Genomic DNA, 23,348 nt, shown 5'->3' on the forward strand with positions numbered 1-23,348 from the left:
CCATCAATACAAAGCCTGGGCATCTGGATGAGAGCTGTAGAGTGGACACTGTTTCTCATCCAGGTGTAACTCAGGCAACATCTAACCTTGGTTATTGTTATTAACCATTCTATGAGCACGAGCGTAGCAAACCTGAGTCTGAAGCCAATACTCTGAAGAAGGCAAAGAAGGAAGAAGTTCAGAGAAATAGGGCTAGAGTCTTGATCAAACCATGCCTGCAGCTCTGTGTACCCACATGCAGATACTATATGTTCCTTGTGTAAGTTGACATTCGTTTGCAGACATTCACATACATCAACAAATCCTTTTTATTGTCTATTTCACTTTCACTGTGTTTTCTGTTACTTACAGTAAAAATGATCTTCTTAGGGGTGATAATATAAGAGTGTTCTGTGTGTGAGGGGTGGGGGATGGTCCATGTAACCTGTAGGTACCAGCTCAGTGTTTCAGTGATGTCATCATGCATCCATTCAAATCACCTGCTGTCCCCCATCTCAACCAAATAATGGTTCTTCCCACGTGCCCGTGATAGAGAGGCGGGGAATGGTGGGAGGAGCAGGGAAAGTCCTGCAGCACGGGACCTCGTCAGCTGTCCCCTTGAAAGTATGGGCAGTGGAGGACCTTAGAAACTTCCACAGGGATATGCGTATCAGGAAGAGCTGATCTGTGGCAGAGCTCAGAGGGCCCAGGCAGGACCAGAGGTGGGTGCACAGCCACAGGGGGCCAGCAAGCCCAGGGGAGGGTGAGGTGCTTCTGTACCCCAGGTGATCTTCTGAGGTGTCTCTGGCCAAGGGGCCCAGGAGCACGAGTCTTTCTTTCTGACCCTAACAGGTACCCCTGCCTCTGCCTCGCCGCCCCCCGCTGCAGCCACTTGCCTGTTGTCTGCCAGCCCCGCCACCCCAAACAGTTCTCCCCGTGTCTGCTGTGTGACAGGCTCTGTGCTGGGCTGATGTGCGGAGTCAGGCCGGCTTAGGCTCTGGACAGCTGCGCACACCAGCAGCACGCGGGGGCCCAGCTGGCCGGAGGGGGCTGGCCCGGGAGAGCCCAAGCAGGAGTAGGGCTAGCGGAGCTCAGGGGTTGCGGGGACACGGTGGGCCCCTGGGCTGGAAAGAGGGAGGTGTGTGGCTGCAAGTAGTGCTCCCCTTCACTTAGGAACTTGTGCCACCTGTCACCCAGTGCAGACGAGCCCGAGGCCTGGCATGGTAGGGAGCAGGAGAGGAAGAGCTCATGGGCTAGGGGAGGAGGAGTGGGGCTGACGGGACTGTTCCAGGACCAAAGTCCTCCAGAAGTTAAAACAAAACAAAACAAAACAAAAAACAAACCCTTCGATGTATTATTACAAAAACAAGAAAGTTGGAGACAAAGGGACTGTGTGCAGAAGGTAGAGCTTCCAGGGGCCCTGGGGGTCTCAGTGGTTGAACATCTGCCTTTGGCTCAGGTCATGATCCCGGACTCCAGGGATCGAGTCCTGCATCGGGCTCTCTGCAGGGAGCCTGCTTCTCCCTCTGCCTGTGTCTCTGCTTCTCTCTCTGTGTCTCTCGTGAATAAATGGATAAAATCTTAAAAAAAGAAAAAGCAGTGGAAGAAGAAAAAGAAAGGAAAGCTTTCAGAATTAAGCTCAGACAGGTGAAAGCAACTCTGGGTGACCAAAGCAGGGGGGACCCGAGCTGGGGCTGGGCCGGAGATGAGGTGGGAAGCAGTGGGTGGTAACAGGAGGTGATCAAGTCGAGACACTAAGGACCCAGATGCAGGCCAGCCTGGTTGTTGGCAGCGGTTAATCGAGGAGACAGAGAATGACCTGGCTGAGGAGAGGGTTGACCTGCTGATGCAAAGACCATGGACCATGTGGGAGATCACAGACCCTCCAGCCATCGCTCTGGCCCCGTGCCAGCACGGGCAGGTGTAGGGGAGGCTTCTGTGGCCCCCGACCCGCTCCCCTGTTTCTCTGCTAAGGTGGAGGTGCAACCGCAGTGGGGGGAGCATAATGAGGACCACAGGAGAAGCCGGGGCTCAGGACAGGCCTTTGAGAAACATCAGGAAAATAACACTCCAGCTTTATTTACGTAAGAGATAAACATTTGTTTCCAAAACTGGGAGTAAATGAAATGAAGAAAGAGAACCATAAATTCAGGCATTATTAGTATTCTGACTATCCCCTGGTACTCTGGCTTCCCAGATGCACCCCCGGAAGGGGAACTTAGTAACAAACTGCATTGCTTTGGGTGGCGCCCACCCATGGCTGAGCACCCCCAGCCTTCTGCTGAGTCTTTCCTAGTTATTTTTGGGAACTCTGCACGAGTGTTTCCAGAAGCTCACAACAGCACTCTCTGGCCCCACCCAAGTCTGCCGCTCTGCACATCTCCTGCTCCAGCTCACTATGGAGGTTCCTCCTGGCCTAGAAGTCACCTGCAGATTTCTTGCTGCCTTTCCTGGGGCAGTTCTAGCCTGAGGACTCTGACATCCTAGCCAAGGGTGCCATCTCCTGGGACTCCCAGCACTGGTACTGCTTCTAGCAATTTCCTGGAACTGCACTGCTGCTGGATGCCCCTGTTCCTACTGTTAGGACCTCCTCTAGGTCAGCTGTGGACACGTCTGGGCCATTGCTAGTGAAGGGCGGAAGGTGGCAGAGCTCTGCTCTGTGTTCTGGAGCCTCTGGCATAACAAGGCCATCTCCTGCTACATGTCAAAGTAAGGAGACTATCTCCTCCCTTTCTTGTGTAGGATCCAAAAGTCGGCTGGGGTCCCTCTTGCCCTGGCTCTTTAGAGGCTGGACCTCTCTGTGCATGCCCAAGATGCTTTTCAAGATCTCTGTAGGAGGCTGGCATTCTCACAGCCACCTCGGGGCTTGGGCTTCTGGTGTCACCCGCAGCTCGTGGGACCCTCACCAGCTTCTGCGTGCTATTCTGTGCTTTATATCAGTGTAGCCCTGCCATGAACCTCAGCTTATTCTTCAATTTTTGTAAAAGAAAAGCCCCAACTCCACTCATATAAGTGATCTGTGAGATGTGCTAGATATTACTGAACATTGAGGAGGGAATGGAAGTTTCTATCACAGCGGCACAAATTCATAAAGAGATTGGACATTCCTTAGTCTTAAAATTAACCCACTACCGACTGTTTATGGGTATACACATTGTGAAACTGTTGGGCACTGTCTAGTAGAGTTTGAACACATGCATACCCTACACCCTGACCCAGCAGTTCCATTCCACAAAAACGCTATGAATGTCCACCAAATAGTATGTGAGAAAGACCATATGGCCTTCTTCCCAAGGCCAGCCAGCCCCAAATGGAGAATGCCTAAATGTCCATCCGGGAATGCTCATCCATGTAGAGAGCATAAGGAGGTTGTGGCATGTTAGATTATCGCACAACAATGAAAAGGGGGTGAAACATAACCACAGGTAGCAACAGAGGTGAGACACACAACTAGAACATTGACTGAGACAAGTGAAACACGAAAGGTAGATTTTTGTATTTTTCCATTTACATAAAGTTCAAAACCAGCTAAAATAAGTTTTTAACACCAGGAGGGGAAGCTTCTGTCAAGAAGAAGTCCTCAGAATGTTCTTCCTCTTGAGGTAAGTATGGGTTACATGGGTAAGTTCACCTCGTGAAAATTCACTAGGCTGGGTGCTCATGATTTGCCAATATGTATGTTATTCTTCAATAAAATGTATGTGAAATGAAGCCCTCCTGCCACTGAGGGATTTTCTATTGGCCATGTCAGTCTGTATCTCACCTTCCTCCTTCTCCTCTCCCTTCCCACTCATATCTTAGAAACTGCAGTTTTCTTTCTTTCTTTCTTTCTTTCTCTTTCTTTCTTTCTTTCTTTCTTTCTTTCTTTCTTTCTTTCTTTCTTTCTTTCTTTCCCTTCCTTCTTTCCTTCTTTTCCAAGAGTTATTTGAGAGAGCGCATGCTTACATAAGGGTAGGGACAGAGGGATAAAATCTCCAGGAGACTCCTCACTGAGCATGGAACCTGACATAAGGTTCAAACTCACAACCCTGAGATCATGACCTGAGCCAACATCGAGAGTTGGACACTTAACTGACTGAGCTACCTGGGCGCCCCTGTTTGTTGGTTTCTTTTTTTTTCTTTTTTTTTAAATTTTTATTTATTTATGATAGCCACACACACACACACAGAGAGAGAGAGAGAGAGAGAGAGAGGCAGAGGCAGATACACAGGCAGAGGGAGAAGCAGGTTCCATGCACCGGGAGCCCGACGTGGGATTCGATCCGGGGTCTCCAGGATCACACCCTGGGCCAAAGGCAGGCGCCAAACCGCTGCGCCACCCAGGGATCCCTGTTTGTTGGTTTCTAAGGCACAGGAGGCGAACTGTCTCTCTGCCCTGGCTCTGGACCCCTCAGGGTTCACTCCCCTGGCCCCTTCTCCACATCCCCTTCTTGAATATAGAGTTTTTCCCCTAAGGGAAATCCTTGTGCCAGCTTCCAGGAATACCATTTCCTCACTGAAAGTGTTAGGGGAGCTTATGGAGGGGTATTGTTAGCAGGCACCGCCTATTGGGGTTATGCCTGGAGCCACAGGGATGTCTCCAAGCACACCTTCTTCCTGTGGGACTTGTCAGCTGGGTATTCATGGGAAAGTGCCTTTGCGCCCTGTGCAACAGATTCCTCACCTGGGAAACGTGGTAACAGCAGCACCCACCTCAAAGGATTGGCAGTGAGGACTGAATGCCTGAACACCCAGGCAGGACCTCAAACATTGCTTGGGATGTGTAGCTGCCATTACTGCTTAGAACCCTCATCTTACAGAATAGCTTGTGAACCCTTCCATCCTAAGCCCTGGCCATGTCTCCTTACTCAAGATGACAATGTGAATCTGTGCAGGGGAGGAGATGGACATAGTACAGGGCTGAGAATGGAATCAGGCCATGGACTTCATGCTACAGTGTGTCCAGGATTCCCTCCAATCTGAGCTTTAAGCTCCCTCTTCCTTTAGGTGGGTTCCATTTCAAAAAGCAGGTGGACACTAGCTGGACCTACCATTCCAGTCCACAGGATGGACAGACTCAACCAAGTCCCTAACAGGGTTACAATTTGGCTGAAGCCAGGGTCCTGCTACATATACTTTTAAATTTTCATTTATAATTAATGAACTCCTCTGCTTTTTCTTTTACACACCCATAGTTGTGCACACACACCCGTATTCACAACTGAATTTTTAACTTCCTACTCTTTTGAGATCCACAGTTGCTCTTGACCTTTGGAAGTTTGCTAGAGGAACAAATAAATGGGATAATAAATTAGCAATGTTTTAAAACAGGAGTCTTATCATTGGAAAGATTTGAAACAAGATCTAGCAGCCATAAAGAACCAAGGGCTCCACAATGGCAGCCTTGATTCCTAAGTTCAAACTCACTTAGTTCATGTCTTCAAGTGCCCAACTCCCAGAAGAAAGAACCTGGCTCACTAGCTGTGGTTGGGGACCTCTCTTGGCACAGAAATTTATACTTAGGGTGGGAAGCAGGTCTTGTCTCAGATGGATTATTGCCAGGTGCCCCCAAATTCTCCACCTGATGGGTGGGAGTGGAGTTCAGTTCTTAGAGAAGGGGATCAACAGGTAAGCAGATGCCCCCAAAGCCCTATAACAATGTTCTACAAAGTGAGGCTGAATTAAATGTTTTAGAGAGGGATCCCTGGGTGGCGTAGTGGTTTGGCGCCTGCCTTTGGCCCAGGGCGCGATCCTGGAGACCTGGGATTGAATCCCACGTCAGGCTCCCAGTGCATGGAGCCTGCTTCTCCCTCTGCCTGTGTCTCTGCCTCTCTCTCTCTCTGTATGACTATCGTAAATAAATAAAAAAATTTAAAAAAAAATAAATGTTTTAGAGAAAGCTGAGTGCAGAGCCCGAAGTGGGGCTCGATCTCACAATCTTGAGATCATGACCTGAGCCAAAACCAAGAGTCATATATTAAACTGAGTGAGCCACCGAGATGCCCTATTATTATTTTTAAATAATTGCATGGTCTGTAAACATCTCAGTTTTAATTTCTAACACAGTGCATATTGATAGATAAGACCTGCACAATTATTTCCTCCTCCTTGGGTTTCCTGTCCCACAGCTCAAAGGACCCTGAGTCCTAGCCTCACTCCAGCGCTGGCAACCAAGGTCGCACCTCGTTCTCTCTCTGCTGGGAGAGTTGAGAAAGAGTCAGGAATCTGAATGTATTTCAGCTCCTGGGCACTTTCCCTGGAAAGCTGAATCAGATGAACAGGAGGTAAAAAGAGGGTTTTGCGGGGATCCCTGGGTGGCTCGGCAGTTTGGCGCCTGCCTTTGGCCCAGGGCGCGATCCTGGAGACCCGGGATCGAGTCCCACATCGGGCTCCCGGCATGGAGCCTGCTTCTCCCTCTGCCTGTTTCTCTGCCCCCCCCCTCTCTCATAAATAAATAAATAAATAAATAAATAAATCTTTAAAAAAAAAAATAGAGGGTTTTGCATTTCATGTTCTTGGGTTAAAAGCAACCCCAGTAAGAGGTAGCAAATCCACTGCCGCGCAGAGCATCCTGGCAGAGAGATGCGGCGTTTCCTCTGCGGGAATCATTTGTTGTGAATGCATCTTCCACCGTTGTTGCTGACAGACCTCTTGCTCCTCTACAAAACAGGTCCTCCATGCTATGCGAGGGAAGGAATTCCTGGTGAAAGGTGTTCTTTGGGGAAGAGAGGGAAACTGTTGCTGAGAATAGAGAGCATCTGAGTGAGTCCCTGAAGAGGCACTGGGGAAACAGCCTCACCCATGGCAAGGTGACAGCAGGTGGCCTGGGGGTGCAGCAGGCGGAAAATCACGTTACTCTGTTTGAGCAACAAAATGCACAGCAATCAGGCCACAGGTGTGTGGATAATGACAGAAGCAGGAAACCCAAAAAGTCTCGATGTCCAAATTGAATTCCTCTCTCATCTTTAAGGCAGAAGGGAAGAGACGTCATCAAAAGGGTCACTGGTGTTTGAAGACAAAGACACTGGAGGCTGACTGCCCAGGAGGATCCCTCGCTCTGTCCCTTGCTGGGGGAACTCTGTGCCTCAGTCTCATCTGTCAGGTGGAGATAGAGAGTCCCTCCTTCACAGGGTCACTGTGAGGATTGGCCTGTCAGAGGCTCAAGCACTCATTAATGTCAACTATCCTGATTGGTCGAGTAAGCATCTGTTAGGAGTTAGGCAGTCATGTGGCAGTGGTTGGAGAATAAACATTCTTGACCCCCTTGAGTCAACTGGGACTCCGTCTGCAGTGGAAGCAAGCCCTTCTGTTTCTGCAGGGGGACAAGGAAATGTGCTCTTATGTGTGAATGATTCCTGCATGAAGTTTAAAGAAGTGTTTTGGTCTCTGTCCTCATCAAGAATAACCCAGATTGGAACTAACAATTTTTCTTGGAGAATTCAAGGGGAGGGGGAAGAGAAGGGACATGTGTGTTTATGAGAGGGTGGAGGAAAGAGGAGTCAGAGCCCACAGTGGTCACAGAGAACCCAGTGCTCTGAATGAAGCCTTAAAAGCAGAAACAAAAACAAAACAAAACAAAAAGCAAGCAGAAACACAAGTCTGCACCCCATGGAGGCCAGCTCCATCATTTAAACTGGGCACATTGTGGATGGACCACTAGAGGCACTTTGTACTCCCACCTTCTTCTCCTGCCTTGCATCCCCTGCCCCAGTTTTGACACTAAAATCCCACATCTGGGAAAGCATTCATTCCCAGCAAAGCAGGATGGTTTCACTAACACCATGCCCATTCCTCAAATCTTAATGAGGGAATTTACTCATATATATACTTGGCCTATAAAATCCCCATGCCTCCTTCCCAATAATGCCTGAGTGATCTTACTTGCAGAAAGGAAAAAAGGAACTAACTGCTGAGATTCTTTTTCAGACCCCGCCAGCTAAGAGCAAACTCCCCTCCCCAAGTTCACTCCTGTTGGGCATAGCTGGAAAGTCATCTACCGGGACACCTGGGTGGCTCAGCATTGAGCATCTGCCTTTGGCTCAGGGTGTGATCCCGGGGCCCAAGGATCGAGTCCCACATCAGGCTCCTTGCAGGGACCCTGCTTCTCCCTCTGTCTATGTCTCTGCCCCTGTCTGTGCCTCTCATGAATAAATAAATAAAACCACTTTTTTTAAAAAAAAAAAAAAAAAAGGAAGTCATCGACCAACATCCTCCTCTTCTTCATCCCTCCTCAGCTTATTTAGCAGGAAGATATTTGTTAAAGACCCCGTAGGACTGGTGTGGGGAGGTTGGGGGGATGAGGATGAGGAAGAGGGATAAAATTATATGAGCTAATATGGTTGGTCATAGGAGTCCTGGTCATCTTAAACCATAAGGGAACACCTCATTCCATAAAGAACCCCCAGTTCTTCCACGCTTATCTGCCTAAGGTGCTCAAGCAGAGATTCCTGCCTGAGGAGAAAACAGGTCTGGATGACTCCAGTTTCCCAAAGCTGAAGTTCTGAGGTTCTGATGTCAGTGATGTCTCTCATGCCCCAGGGACAGTGTCAATGGATGGGACTTCCTGGGTGTTTCTAGACATTTCCCTAGTGTGAATCACCACTACTGGTACATTTGCTCATCTCTTCCCTAAATTCCAACTGTGGGTCTTGCAAACAGCAGATTCTGGGAGCCTTCCATGCTCACTCTGCTCCTTAGCTTCTTCCCTCCCAGGTGAGAGAGAGAGAGAGAGAGAGAGAGAATTGGTTTTTATGAGTCAACATTTCTTAGCAGTATCAGGTTTTGATTTGTCAGTGGTCTAAAATGCTATGTGCACTTACTGATGGTCTTTAATAATGGTGGCTACCTTGATACAGCTAGTTCTGGGTTAAGAGGAAGGGGCCTGGCTAGCATAGGACAAGGTCCACTGGAGCAACAATTGACCTACAAGTTAAGCTTGCAGTGATCCCCATTGGGTCCATGGGGGCAAGTTGTCATATCAGTTGTGTTCTTTAGTTATAAGTAACTGACACTAAAAGAATAACTTAAAAATTTTTTTTGAAAGAATAATGTAAGAGAAACAGGAATTTATTGGAAGAATATGAAGAGCTCACAGACTCAAAGGAAAGCTAAAGAACCAATTTGAAAACAACAGAATAGGGCAGTTAACTAAAGTATTATTTCTTCAGAGTCTATTGTCAGCTCTAGCTATCACTAGTCTCCCTGTGAAAGATCAAATTCCCAGAAGAGATGGGATGAGTTGGATGGTTGGTTACATACCTGCCCCTTGACTGGGCAACTTTACTGGTAGTACCTAATGGCAGAGGGCAGGGTAGGAGGGAAGATAGTTATTTTACCAAAAGAAGGTACCCTGGATGATGTGCAGGCCAAACATTGGATATCCATTATAGGAAGACTTCCTGGATAGCAAACCACAGAGGGTGGTCCTGAAACCCACTTGGATGTTAGAGGCAGAGGCTAGAAATGGGCTTAGCTATTCAGTGCAAAGCTGATCATGTGACAGACAGTACACTCTCAAAAAGTTTCATCATAAAATTGGCAATAACCTCATTGAAGACACTTAAAAAATCACAAAAAGTCTAGAAAAGAGAATTTATTTTTTTAAAGATTTTATGTACTTATTTGAGAGAGAGTATGAGCAGGGGGAGGAGTAGAGGGAGAGGGAGGAGCAGACTCCTTATTGAGCAGAGAGCCTGATGAGGGACTCAATCCCAGGACCCTGGGATCATGACCTGAGGCAAAGATAGATGCTTAACCGACTGAGCCACTCAGGTGCCCATAGAAAAGAGAATTTAAAAACTCATCTATAATTCCACTACCCAGAGATAACCACAGTTCATTTCTGAGGGGGTTTCTCCCCTTCTATGGATTCTTGTTAACATAGTCAAGAATACATTATGTATAGGATTTTGCTTTCAATGTGTAAGTATCACATATGGATCTAGTGCTTGGTAGAGGAGTATCTTTGTAGCTTAGGCCCATTAAATGGACTTGACCCATAGCTGTACACCTAGTAGAACAGGTAGAAGGACATTCTTTGGCTTATAGTTCCACCAACATTAAGGAGCAAGCACCTACTCTTTGCCCAGAGGGAAATTGTCAAGGCCTGCCTTCCATCCTAGAGGGGGTTCTATCTGAACGAGCCAGAGGGGATGGATGGGAGCCTCCACAGACATAGTCCTATGTAAGAAAGGGTCCCTACTTCTGTGTTAGAGCCCATGGAAGCTCCTTGTGTTTATGCTTTAGGGGACTGGGACTGCAGATCATTCCTGTGGGTTTCTGTAGAATCTGGTGAATTTCTACCTCTCCTTCTGACATGGATAGATCACATTTCCATCTGATCTTTAAAGGAAATACCACCTTTGTTAAGTCACTTGAAATGATGTCAAGGATATGCTTTATGGTGAAGAGTAAAATCACTGTGAGGATAGGATCATGGAAGAACCTAGCTAAAATAAAGCTGTAACCATCTTTGCAATGTGCCATGGATATACAGAAGTGTGTACTTACATTCCTGAACCTGTGTATTTAAGAATCTAAAACCAAAAGCTTGCTTGTTTTAACCTTTGCTGACATTTGCTAAAGGGTTAGAATTCATCGTGATATAAGAGTTCAGAAGTCTATCACTTTGGAGCTAAAGAGACCTGTATAATTCCTGCAGTGAACTCTCAGGAAGAGTGGGCCATATTCCTATTAACAGAGCTCACGCTTCAGAATTGGGCAGATCACTCTTAAAAGGCATAAGCGTTTGTCTATAAAGGAGAATGATTCATTTCTGCTTTAACATATCCCATGTGAGTCAGTGGCCAGCCTTCCATTCTAATACCTCCTGAGAAACTTATTTTCTTTACTAAGGCACCTCATCTGCCCAGAAAGAGGCCCTCCTGGGTCACGGCTGGGGAGTACTGGGGAATACTAGGCGTGGTCTAGTCATACACAAGAGAATTCAGTGTAGGAGGCGCTCACCTCTGATTACTCCTTCTATGAGTGATCATGAGCCCCTTCACTTCCTCCATATCTTGTTGTTCCCTGGGTTCTACCCAAGTCCTCTTCTTTTCTCAGTATATTTCTTTTCCTGAATGAGAAGAACCCTGAACCTACTCCAGGGATCCTCAGTCAATGGCAGCCATTCTGCCAAGCCGGAAACCAAGGGGGTCATTACTGATTCTTCCCACACTTCACCATCATTCTGTTCACAAGTTCTGTTGAATTCACTCATAAGCCCCTATTACACTCTAGGCATTGCATTAGGTATCGATGGTGAACAAAAATAAACAAGGTGCCTGCCTGCATAGAGCTTATAGTCTAATTGGGGAAACAGACAAATGATGTGATAAAAGGAATATGCAGAGTTATACTTGGCCTAGGGACCAGGAAGGCTTCTCTGAGGAAGGGATATTTAAGAGGAGATCTAAAGAATGTCTCAGGAGTTGTCTACTAGATCAAGGGATTGGGGTGGGTGCTCAATTTCTAAGCAGAGAGAACGGTGTGCAGACAAGTCTTGAATGAGGTGAAATGAGTAAGACTTTGAGAAAGGCCATTGTGGCTAAAAAATAATGGACTACAGGAATAATGATGGGGGAGGAGAGAGAGAGAGGGAGACAGAGGCCCTATTGTTCAGCACCTTATAAGGATTTGGGCCCTTTTTCTAAGAGGACAGAGAAGGGTGGGTGGTATTAGGTGGGGGATAACAGATTTATATATGAAAACCACTCTGGCTGAGAGGTGGAGAATAGATAGGATGGGTCTGAGTGGATGTGAGAGGAAGGGGACACCACTGGGTTTCTTCTCGCCATCCCTACAGTCATCTAATCTAGACTTGGCTGCCCCTGCTTTTCAAAAGGCACCTCTCTTGTCCCCTTTACCATGCTGGGGGATGTATACAGCTATCAGACTTACCTTTCAACTTCTCTCAGCAGAAAAGAAAATTAGTCATTCTTCATTATGCTAAAAATAAAGGTCAGCCTGCTTAGATGACCCACAAGTCCCTTCAAAACTAGTCCTGTCTCCTTCTCCAGTGCTACATCCTACTGCTTGCCCTCAAGTACCCTATGCTGTCCTCCATAAAAAGGGGACTTGAGAGCTGGGTAGCAGGTTGAAGGGACTGGCCCAAGGAATAGAAGTACCCAAACCAAGGCTGAGGTTGAGCCCATGGCCCAGCATACTGACTGATCCAGCTGGGAGCACAGGAAACTGGCCCAAGTGAGGTTTTTGGGTAGTTGGCTTTAAGCCACTTCAGACAGTTGGCTGTCCCAGTACTAAGGGGTAACACCTGAGAAGCACTTGGGGACAGGGCATCTAGAGGCTTGGATGAAAGACTGGAGGAGAAATCACTGGGAGGTGGTGACCAACAGGAGCCTGAGTCCTGGGGAGCAGGACTCCAAGGACTGGAGCTTCAGGATAGCAGGGTGCCAGATAGCAGAGAATGGGCAGGACTCAGAGATTCAGGGCCACAAGGCCAAGGACCAAGGCTGCCTTGAGAATGATGTGGTCAGAAGAACCACAGGAAAACTCTGTAAAGCAAGCAAGCTTTCCATATACAGACGAGGTGCCAGCATATGACTCCTAGAGTATGAGGGGGTGAAGCTAAGTGTCAAGTGAAGGCTGGAGGTGCAAGGGCACAGAGAAAGGAGCCAGGGCCTCTACCATCCCCTACACTGAGATCTTAGTGGCTGTAACCAGGTGCAAGCATGCACGCGCGTGCACACACACACACACACACACACACTCAAGCCAAGGACATGGACAGTGATAGTCATGAGCCCCAGAGAGCTGGGATTGCTCGAGGGCCCCACCCCATGTCAAGGAGAATGAAATCTCAACATTAGTATGGTTCTGGGAGTAGCTCTGTAACTCTAGGGAGGGTCTCTGGAGAGCACGGCTGTGCATAGTTCACATGGTAACCAGAAGACTATGACATACTTAGAGGGTGGTGAGGTCACAGAACTCAAGCTTTAAAGTAACTGAATCATGCGTGCCTCATTTATTTTTAAAAGAAACTTCTGAGAAGAGCTTAGAACAATTTTTTCCCCCCGAGTGCCATTTCCCAAAGGTACTCACAAAACAATAAGGTGTGACTGTAATGGCTGCACTGAGTTGTCTTCTGGACAGTGTTAGAAGGGACATAAAGAAGGTGGACCGAGAACTGAGGCAGTTGAGATGCATTGACGAATGCACACGGTGTCTGTGCGACCTGTACATGCACCCATACTGCTGCTGCGACCTGCACCCCTACCCCTACTGCCTGTGCTACTCGAAGCGAGCGCGCTCCTGCGGCCTGTGTGATCTCTACCCGTGCTGCCTGTGCGACGTCAAGCTCTACTGTCTGCGACCATCTCTCAGAAGTTTGGAGAGGAAAGCCATTAGAGCCATAGAAGATGAAAAGAGAGAGCTTGCCAAGTAAAAGGACTTTTTAAGATTTTTATAAGTCGGTGTATTAAACCTTGGGAGTTGAAGGCGGGGGAGGGGAGGTAACAGCTGATACTTGAACAATGATGATGACAAGGGTTCAAAAGAATGACTCTGGTGACTTAGCAAAGATGTAAGAAAAGAAGAGTAGACGGGTCCGTGATGGGAATTGTGAGATTCTCAAAAGACAATGTAATGATGTCGATTGGCAAGGTTGTTGTGGGTTTATAGCAGGAGTGCCAACATGATAGATAATGTGGCTTTAATGAGGGAAAGAAATAGGAGGTGTCATTAAAAAGCTATTGAAAGAAGCAAACTAAACATTTTTTCTGGTTATGAGTAAAGTGATTTGAGGATATTTGGGCTTACAGAAACGACTACAGGAGAAGCAATAACAATTGATCAAATCCTTAATGTTCGCCAGAGGCTTTAAGAGCAGGGGAGCAAATTGAACAACAGAGGCATTCCCTTGGTTTTGTAGGAAAACCCTTCTCCCATTCCCCAACTCCAGGCAGCCTTAAAATCCATCTGGAGTAGGGCCGGTCCTGTTGACTGCCTCCTCCAGCAGTGGCAAAGGTTGTACGTATGAACTATAGAACTGAGGACTTTCAGAACAGAGTTGAGAGGGTTTTAACTGAATTGGGTAATTTTCAAAGCTACTTTTTACTATTTTGTTTGGTTACATTTCCTTTTATGGCCTGGAGAAAGCTTTCTATTTCTAACTTTCCACTGTATGCCATCTAGTCTGGCATAATTGATAAAAACAATTGCTGAAAGCACTGTACTCTAGTTAAACAAATTTATTTATTATAATAAATAAATAAACTACACCGGGATACTAGGTAGATGTAACACAGAACGATGAAGCATTTTATGTGTTGCTGTATTGAATGAAAGAGGCAAGAAAACCTACTTAATATGCTACTACTTTTTAAAAGATGGGGGCACAAATGGATGATAGATCTTTTGATCCAAATATACTTGACATATAACACTGTAATTTAAGGTGTATAGTATGTTTGATACATCTATCTATTATGATGATGCCATTGAAGCGATAATTAGCACCTCTATCATGTTCCATAATTATCATCCCTTACCAAGTCTGATGATCCTAATATAATATTGTTGTCTATATTCACTATACTGTGCATTAGATCTCTGGGACTTATTTACTACTCATTGCAAGTCTCTATCCTTAACATCCTTCCTTCCTATTCTCATGGTAGATTAATAGATTAGAGAGGTAGGTAAGTAGGTAAGTGGATGGATGGGTGAGAGGATGGGTGGATGGGTAGGTGGGTGGGTGGGTGGGTAGATGTGGAGGTAGGTGAATGGGTGGATGGATGGATGGGTGGGTGGGTGGATGGGAGATACAGATACTTGATAACAGTGACTGGGATATTCCACCAGAAAGGGCAATAGAGCAACTGTTGTCCAAGTCATCAGTCACCAAAGGTTAGGAACAAACCCCTCTCAATAGTTTGGAATGGGGCTATAGCCTATAAACTCATCTACACTCAATTTTAAAGTTTTTATTTTTACTCCTTAGAGGATCAAGTTACATAAGTTTTGCACACTGTGAGTCAGGGATTTTTAAATTGGTCTACAGGAAAGGTTACTTGTGAGCAGGCCTGTCTCCACCGTCCCTGTGCCTCTGAATCCTTGAAAACGCTTGATCCAATCCCTTCCAGCCTTTGTCTCCTGCCTGTCCCTTCACTCCAGACTCTCCAGAAAGAGTGCCTGTTTCTCACCCTGTGGGCACCCTCCACCAGCTCTAAGAGTAGACACAACCTCAAGCTTAATTCTCAGCAGTGTGGTTTATATAAGACAGAATGCTTTCTATGGGTTGTGATATTTTTCCCAACAATGCCTGGATTTTTGCTGATTTTTTTTCTGTGCCTGAGGCAGTATATAAAGTTGGTGATGTCTTTACATGAATTCTCCAGTCTCCGAACTGACAACTGAGTCCATTCTAGATATGACTTCAGGCTTACCGTCCTGTGTCTCCTTCCAGCCACTTTCTTCCCATTCATACTACCTTGTGAAACACTCCTCTGCTCTATTTCTGACAGTCTGACGTTTGACTATCCAGGAGGGCTTAGGGTCACCTGCAAACCTAAATATTCAGTTTTCCTGACCATGGATGAAAACATTAAATCCTGATCTAGCCCCAGTCCCAGAGGACTCCTACTGTTAATATTTTTTCTTCCAATGAAATGCTGCTTCTTCCTTATCTCTCACCTAGCTCCCAAGCCCTGACTAAATAGATCCAGAAATATCATGTTGATTCATTTTTTTAAGACAATCTTTGGTGTGAAAACTTGCTCAAGGCTTTGTGAGTTTAGAAATCATATTCACATGACCTTCTACCCCTTTAAATAATGCTAACAGTTTGGTTAGGTATGACATGTTCTTTCAGATGCCAGGCTGTGTTGTCCTGAGGTTCTTTGTCCCTGGTCTGTAGTTGCCACAGCCCCACTGGAATTGTTTTTCTGTGTGAGAGTCAATCTGCTTTTAATCACTGGTAAGAATCCTTGGATGACATTTCTCCCCTACGTTTCTTGAGCATTTCTGAGTGTATGTTTTTTGACTGCTGTAAATGTGGGTTTTTTTGTTTGTTGGTTGGTTTGTTTGTAAATGTGTTTTTAGACTAGGTATAGGTCCAGTCCATTTCCATCTTTTACCTAGCAGCTGCTTCCAAAGACACTTTGGCAGTACCTTCCTTAATAGAGACTCAAGTAAATACTTCTATTTTTTTAGCTTCTTTGAGATTCTCTTTTCCTCCTCAAACTCCCCTTTGCACCACAAGCACTAGTGGTTCCCTTGACTTCTTCCTCTTCTGGATTTAGAGGGACTGCAGTACCTGAATCTGGCTTCTTTTGTAAGAAGCCATGCCACTAGCCTGCCATAAGTTTGCACTGGATTCACTATCAGCATTGTGGGATTCCCCATCCTCTGGACCGAAGGGGCACAAACAAAAACCATCCCCTCCTCTGCCCTGCACTTAGGAGTTGATTATCTAATGAATGCAAGCACCTTTTTGGCTCTGACCCCTGCCAATGGTGGCGCTAGTCCTTGTAGACAAAAGCTTGGTTTGCAGCTGTGTTGTAGAGGTGCTTTGGGCTCAGGTTCACACCCTTTACTAATTAACACCTAGAAACTCAGACTGAGACTGTGCTTCCATTCATTCACCCAACTATCTATGGTTGATCTGAATCTCAGTGAGAAATCCCCCTGAAAATCTCCACATGAGGGGCACCATCTTCTGCAAACTTCAAAAACAAAAACAAAATACAAAAAACCCCAAACCTCCTCCCTTCTTTCCTTGTTTATCCCTTCACGCTCAGTGATTAAGGTTTTCACTGAATCCCTCTTACTTGGTGTGGTCGATGACTGTCAGCCTCATGGGGGTCTAGCAGTACCTCCCAGGTCTCAGCCCTCGTGAAAATCTCTCCACCCATTCAAGCTCTGACCCACAGCACGGGGCATAGCACCCTCTTCCTCAGCATCCCTGTAAGCCTGGGAAGTGGGTGTGGCCCCTTGTTCCTTTCTCCTCGTGATCCTTTCTGCCCACAGGTCTCAAAGCCTAGTCACCTCAGTGGGGGCTGGGGTAGGAATAGCTTCCCGTCTAGGCCAAAAGCATGTATATTATTTGGTTTGACCTTATTGTTTAAGATACAGGACTTGGAGCTTGGGCTCCAGGGAAGTCTGAGTAAGGTGGAGCCTGGAATAGCTTAATAAAGAGACTTACCCTTTATTGAGTGAAAATTAGGTGCCACATTCCATCTTCATTTGATCCTTGTAACATCTTGGCTTGTTTTATAGATGACGAAACAGATTCGGGAGCAATGTTTTTGACCACTAGGAGTTGGGTGAGCCAGGACTTGAAGCCACATTTGCCTGAGTCTGGAATCCATGTGCTTAACCACCTGGTCAGTGATTCTCAAAGAGTGGGCTCTGGACCAGCATCACCTGGAACTTGTTAGAAATGCATATTTTTGGCTCCTTCCTTGACCCACTGAATTGCAAACTCTGGGGGTGGGGCCCAGCCACCTGTGTTCTAACAAGCACTGCTGGGGCCTCTGATTCACCTGCATTTGCTCCTCTGCTCCTGCGAGGTGGTGTTCTTCGGTATCAAAAGTCAGAAAAGAGACAAGGCAGGAAAGGGAAGAGGGAGAAAAAAGAAGTGAAAGATGACTTGGAAAGGAGGAATGGAGTTTAGTAGGTTTTTGGAAAGGGTCTACAATTAGGAGAAAAAGCAAAGTACTCAGGGATGGCTACTGGAGGATCTACCTCCCTTTGCTCCTGGGTAGAGAGAGGCCTTTTTTGACATCTTCATTATTTTATTTAGCACCGGTTGAACCTCATTCACATCTTTGTGAAAACGGCACAAAGATATGAATTTTTGTTTCACGTTCAGGAGCTTGGTCATACATTCAGATGGACTTCAGCTTCAGCAGGGAGAAGAGGTGGCATCCCAGAGCTGCAGACATACCGTTGGTCCACTCGCTTTCCCTCATCTTCTCTGGGAGGCTTCTGCAATGAACCAAGCTCCACCTTCACGATAACAATTAGAGGAGGCACTCTACTCTCCCTTTGCCCAGAATGTCACAGAGCCATGGAAGTTCCTTTGTGGGGTGAGAGGTACATCGCCACACAGGAGTCAAGTTGCAAGTTCAGAGTTATATCTGAGGAGTGGAATGTGGCTGCTGCAATTTCTTCTACACCCACACATCCCCACTGATAACCCCTGACCAGGAAACAAAAGGAAGAAGACACCTAACCCGGCCAAGATTTTTTAGGCGATTTCCTGAAGACTCGAATTTGGGAGACCTCTGTGGAGCTGTTCTGGGGGCAAAGGGGCCAGAGTGACAGAGCCAGAGGAAGAGGGGGCACCTAAGCAAAAACAACAACAGCAACACATGCAATTGCACTCTGAGACTTAGATTGCTAACAGGAGGAGAAGGATCTGGAAGCCAGCTTTGGCTTGTAGAACTGGCTCCCAGATTCATTTCCTGTGAAGGGCAGGAGGCCTCTGGCAGAATGAGTATGGCAGTAGTAAGGGATCCTAGCTGTCCCCCTGGGGGCCCTCCGGCCCTGTTTTGTGAGGCCCAGCCCCCTCTATGGCAGGGTTTGATGTTTTCATCTCCACTGGGAAGGTCTGAGCTGAACAGAAGAACTTTCATTCTCAGCCCATGTCCACACCGTGGGTGGTTCTTGAGAGATCCATGCGCACCCATTCTGCTCTCTGTTCTGCTCTCAGCTATTCGGGCTTCCCAGCCCTGGTGCATTCAGAGAGGGCACGGGGCATCTTTGTGAGCTATTCTCTGTCCATCCAGGAGGACAGAGTTTTCTCCTGTTTGATTTGTTTTGTTCTGTTCTACAGAGATAAAGATTTTTTTTTGAGTCCAGTTCTCTTCCTTTCTCCTTAGTATGGCCTGTGGGTATCCTGGCACACCCTGGGTGTGAGAGACTACTGTGCCCATGTACCCCACGTTCCTTGGTGCTGGAGGTGAAAATGAAGCTGAATGACTGTCACAGTCCTCTGGGTGCCTTGCACAAGTTGTTTCTGTTGGCCTTGGTGTCTTCTAGGAGATGATTCCATTTAATCATTTGTAATTAGCCTCTAAGGGCCTTGCTTTGTAACATTCAGTATAAGGGCTCACACTTGTTAAACCAATCATGTTAGGCACTATCAAGTGAAAAATACAGATACAAAGCAGTATGTATAGCATGAGCATGATTTCATAAGAACACACAAAAGAATCTAAATAGGTATGTGGAAATACACATACACACAAAAGAAAATCTAACACCAAAATGTTAAGTGCTACATAGGATTATAGGTATTTTACAAAATAGTCCGTCTTTTTCCTTATCTGTATACTTTCTAAGGTTTTCTAAGTTTTTCTACAATGAACTTGTATAACTTTTTTTAAAGATTTATTTATTTATTTATTTATTTATTTATTTATTTATTTATGATAGACAGAGAGAGAGAGAGAGAGAGAGAGAGAGAGAGAGGCAGAGACACAAGAGGAGGGAGAAGCAGGCTCCATGCCGGGAGCCGACATGGGACTCGATCCTGGGACTCCAGGATAGCGCCCTGGGCCAAAGGCAGGCGCTAAACTGCTGAGCCACCCAGGGATCCCCTGTGTAACTTATATAACGAAGTAAGAGTATAAACAAAATTCAGCATAAAAAGAGAGAATTAAAGAGGTATCTTAAACCAATCATCCAATTGCAAAGTTTAGATTTGTCAAACTCGAAGAGGTTCTAGAAATCACACACTCTACAACCTTCCTTTGGAGGCCAACAGATGCAAGAAGATTTGCCAAGAGTGTCTCTTAGAACACAGATTTTTTTTTCCTGTTAAGGGATAAAGGTTGTCTTTGGATGGATCAGCAAATAGAAAAAATATGGACCCTAAAGAAGGCCAAAGCATGCAGGGCTAATGCCAGGATGCCCAATCTGTGTGCCAAGCACTACTATAAATACTTTTCAGTCATTAATTTAAACTTCACAACAGCCCTAGATACAAGTAAGCTAGTATTATTGTTCCCATTTTGCAGATAAGGAAACTGAGGCACAGAGAAGCTAAGTAATTTATCCACATGGCAGAGCCAACATTTGAACCCAAATACTCTGGTTTTGGAATCTATGCTCTTAGGCACTTGGGTTTACTACTTCTTGATACACCACAAGTGTTCAATCAGTGGAAGCTGCAACTGTTATTCTTTTACTATGAAGGATTCACACAGGACTGCAAGGCAGCTCTGTAGAATCATGGGGACCTGTGTTTGCTGCTCCAGGGGCTGCAGACAGAGGTATTTAGCAACTAGCAATGTGGGGGTGGTGAGATAGGAGGAGGAAAAAAACCCTGATTTGTAGTGTTTTCCAATTTCTGTAGTGTAAATATCCCACCATGATTGATTGCAAACTATAAAGAAGTTAGTGGATGGGAGGTGGTTAGTGATGAGCAAATCAGCCCTTGCACAACTGTCCCTGTCTCGTAGGACAGGGATCTACCTCACAACCCTTCCAAGCTGACTGTCCTTGCTGGTACCAGACATCTGGAGTCTGGAGCAGCCTCTCAGCAGCAGAAAGAAGCAGGCCTTGTCATTTGTTGATGGAGCTGGCTGGGGCTGTGTGATGGCCCATTGGTGACACCAATCTGGTGGATAGCAGAGCTTGGTTCTGAGGCTGATGGACATCCTTAAAATGCAGATTTAAAATGCTATACTGGGAAAAATAAAAAATTAAAAAAATGCTATACTGGTTGGGAATCCCCTTTTAAAACGTCCTAACGGTCTACATTTAATAGTAGTGATAATAATGATCACAATAATAATTAAGCAAGATTTATGTGTCAAAGGTGGCATTAAGCAAAACTCATAATCTCATCTATTCTTCCAAATCCCTATGATGTAGGTACTGTTACTATTTCCATTTTGCAGATAAGGAAACTGAGGCAAGTTTTCACAATAAGAGGAGGACCTGGGACTCAAATGCAAGAGAAAGATCTGGAAAGCCAAGCAGCCGTCTATTGTAAACAGAGGTTTACGTGTGGGAGAGTGCGATTTACATGGGAGAACTCTCATTTTTTACTTTATACACTTCTGTAAAGTTTGACTTTTCAGAATGACTATCTAAAAAAAAGAAAAAATAGGGCAGCGCGGAGGGCTCAGTGGTTTAGCGCCGCCTGCAGCCCAGGGTGTGATCCTGGAGACCCCGGGATCGAGTCCCACGTCGGGCTCCCTGCATGGAGCCCGCTTCCCGCTCTGCCTGTGTCTCTGCCTCTTTCATGAATAAATAAATAAAATATTTTTAAAAATTTTTAAAAAGAAAAAATAGAGATCTGGCACCTGGCTGCCTCAGTCGGTAGAGCATGTGACTCTTGATCTGGGGTCTGAGTTCAAGCCCCAAGTTGGGCCCAGCCTTTACTTCAAAAATAATGGTAATAAACAATAGAGATCAAAATACTGCTTCTCGAGCTGTGTCTGAGATCTGAGCTTCTTCCTCCCACCCTTTCTTTTCTCTCCACTCCAGACTGAGAAGAACAACAAATAGAATTCTGGCCTCCTCTTGCTGTAGCAGTAACATTTTAGGATCAGTAAACGTGTGCGGCTTTGAGCCTGATCAAGTCAAAGTCCGGGTGAAGGACGGCAAGGTGTGCGTGTCGGCCGAGCGGGAGAACAGGTACGACTGCCTCGGGTCGAAAAAGTACAGCTACATGAACATCTGCAAAGAGTTCAGCCTGCCGCCGTGCGTGGACGAGAAAGACGTGACTTACTCCTATGGGCTGGGGAGTTGCGTCAAGATTGAGTCTCCATGCTACCCCTGCACGTCTCCCTGCAACCCCTGCAACCCCTGCAGTCCTTGTAGCCCCTGCAGCCCCTGTAACCCCTGCAACCCCTGTGACCCTTGCAGCCCATGCTATCCCTGCGGGAGCCGATTTTCCTGTAGAAAGATGATTTTGTAAACCGTAGGAGCCCATGACTTAGTGGAAATCCGTACTCCAGCCAGGCAGCTCTTCCAGTGTTTCTCTCCCCCTTCCCACGGCCCGTGGTACTCAAGTCCCTAGGAAACTGAATACATAACCGCAACCCACGGTGGCTGTGTCTCAGTCTTTGGGTTCATCCGGCCGCTGGAGCACCGCGCGGCTAGTGGGCATCGCTGGAACCCGCACGGCGGGGACAGGAGGCGCGGGGCGGTCTGCCCGCCTCTGGGTCCTCCCGTACCAGCGCCCACCAGCTCCCAGGGAAAGATGCTCCCTGGGTGGCCATCACCAGACGCTGTTTTTCCAAACGATCCAGTGAGATGGTCTAGCTCAGACACCAAACTGGTAGAGCAGACTGGAGACTAGTTAGGGTGAAGCAAGCACTTTGCAAAGCTACCGCAGTGGGGAGCACTGGAGAGCCGAGCTCCGGCCGGGAAATGGGCACAGATCGGAGTGCGAAAGCCCAGGACTGGGGGGAAGCATGTTCAGGGATTTAGGGTCCACACACAGCTTTTCGTTTCTCAACATGCCTATGATTCCGGGAAATGGCCAGCTCTGGGGCAAGCTGGTTTGCAACCTCCTTGTGATTGATTTCAACGATCTGCTCTCATCTCAGGTCCTGAAACTTCTTGTAGCACAGAGTTTCAGTTCAAAGTTCATGAGGGAGAAAGTACAGCTTTCACAATGTACTAGCGTATCACAAAATGCTAACCTATTTCACCTGAGTGTGGATCCTCGTGGATGTGCCTGTGAGCCAAGACAGAAATAAGTGTCAAGGAAAAAGGATCTGTTGGGAGGGATCAGAACGAGACACTGGCAGGTTTCAGAGCTGACTCTTGCAAGGAACATAAAACCCTTAGGTTTGGGCAGTGAATCTTTCAGTGGTCTCAGCTACATGTGGATTAAAGCAGTGGTTCTCAGCCTTCGCTGCAGATAGGAATCCCTTGGGGGAGCTTCAAAACTATGGATGCCAAACCAAAGGGGAAAAGTATTAGAAAAAAAAAAAGAAAGAAAGAAAGAAAGGAAGAACGATTACTGATGCTTGGGTCCCTCTCCAGAGTTTCTAATGCCTGGGCATCAAGACTTTTCAAAGTCTCCCAAGGTAATTCAAACCTGCAGCTAAGGTTGAGAAACTCTGCATGGGATCTTAAAGCTCTCCCAGTCTTTTTTCTTTAAAAGCTACAAGTTCAAGGTTAAAGAATATTGATGGTGATGGCAGACACAGTTTGCTTTCAATTGAGGGAAGTAATGGCCCTCTAATACAGGTGGTGAATAAAAAACGAACATCTTAAAAATTTATTACCTAGGAACTAAATATAAAGAAGTATGTTTGTGTGTACCATATTGTAGTTACAATTACTAGTGTCTTGCCATGATTTGATTTAGAAATATTCTAGTTTCTAAGTTACGAATTTTTAAAATGATTTTGAGAAAATTTCACCCTGTGGAGTCAAATGAAATCCCACATGGGTCTTAAACT

General features: G+C 46.3%; 1 protein-coding gene across 1 annotated transcript; it reads left to right on the forward strand.

Moving 5' to 3' along the window:
* The first annotated feature begins 13,039 nt into the window (after positions 1–13,039).
* Positions 13,040–21,850, forward strand: ODF1 (outer dense fiber of sperm tails 1). Its single transcript, XM_055303292.1, has 2 exons — positions 13,040–13,356; positions 21,418–21,850. Exons 1-2 carry the CDS (start codon positions 13,040–13,042, stop codon positions 21,848–21,850), a joined length of 750 nt encoding a protein of 249 aa, XP_055159267.1.
* The last annotated feature ends 1,498 nt before the right edge of the window (positions 21,851–23,348 follow it).

This window comes from Nyctereutes procyonoides, unplaced genomic scaffold (assembly GCF_905146905.1).
Source record: "Nyctereutes procyonoides isolate TBG_1078 unplaced genomic scaffold, NYPRO_anot_genome, whole genome shotgun sequence".
Taxonomy (NCBI): domain Eukaryota; kingdom Metazoa; phylum Chordata; class Mammalia; order Carnivora; family Canidae; genus Nyctereutes; species Nyctereutes procyonoides.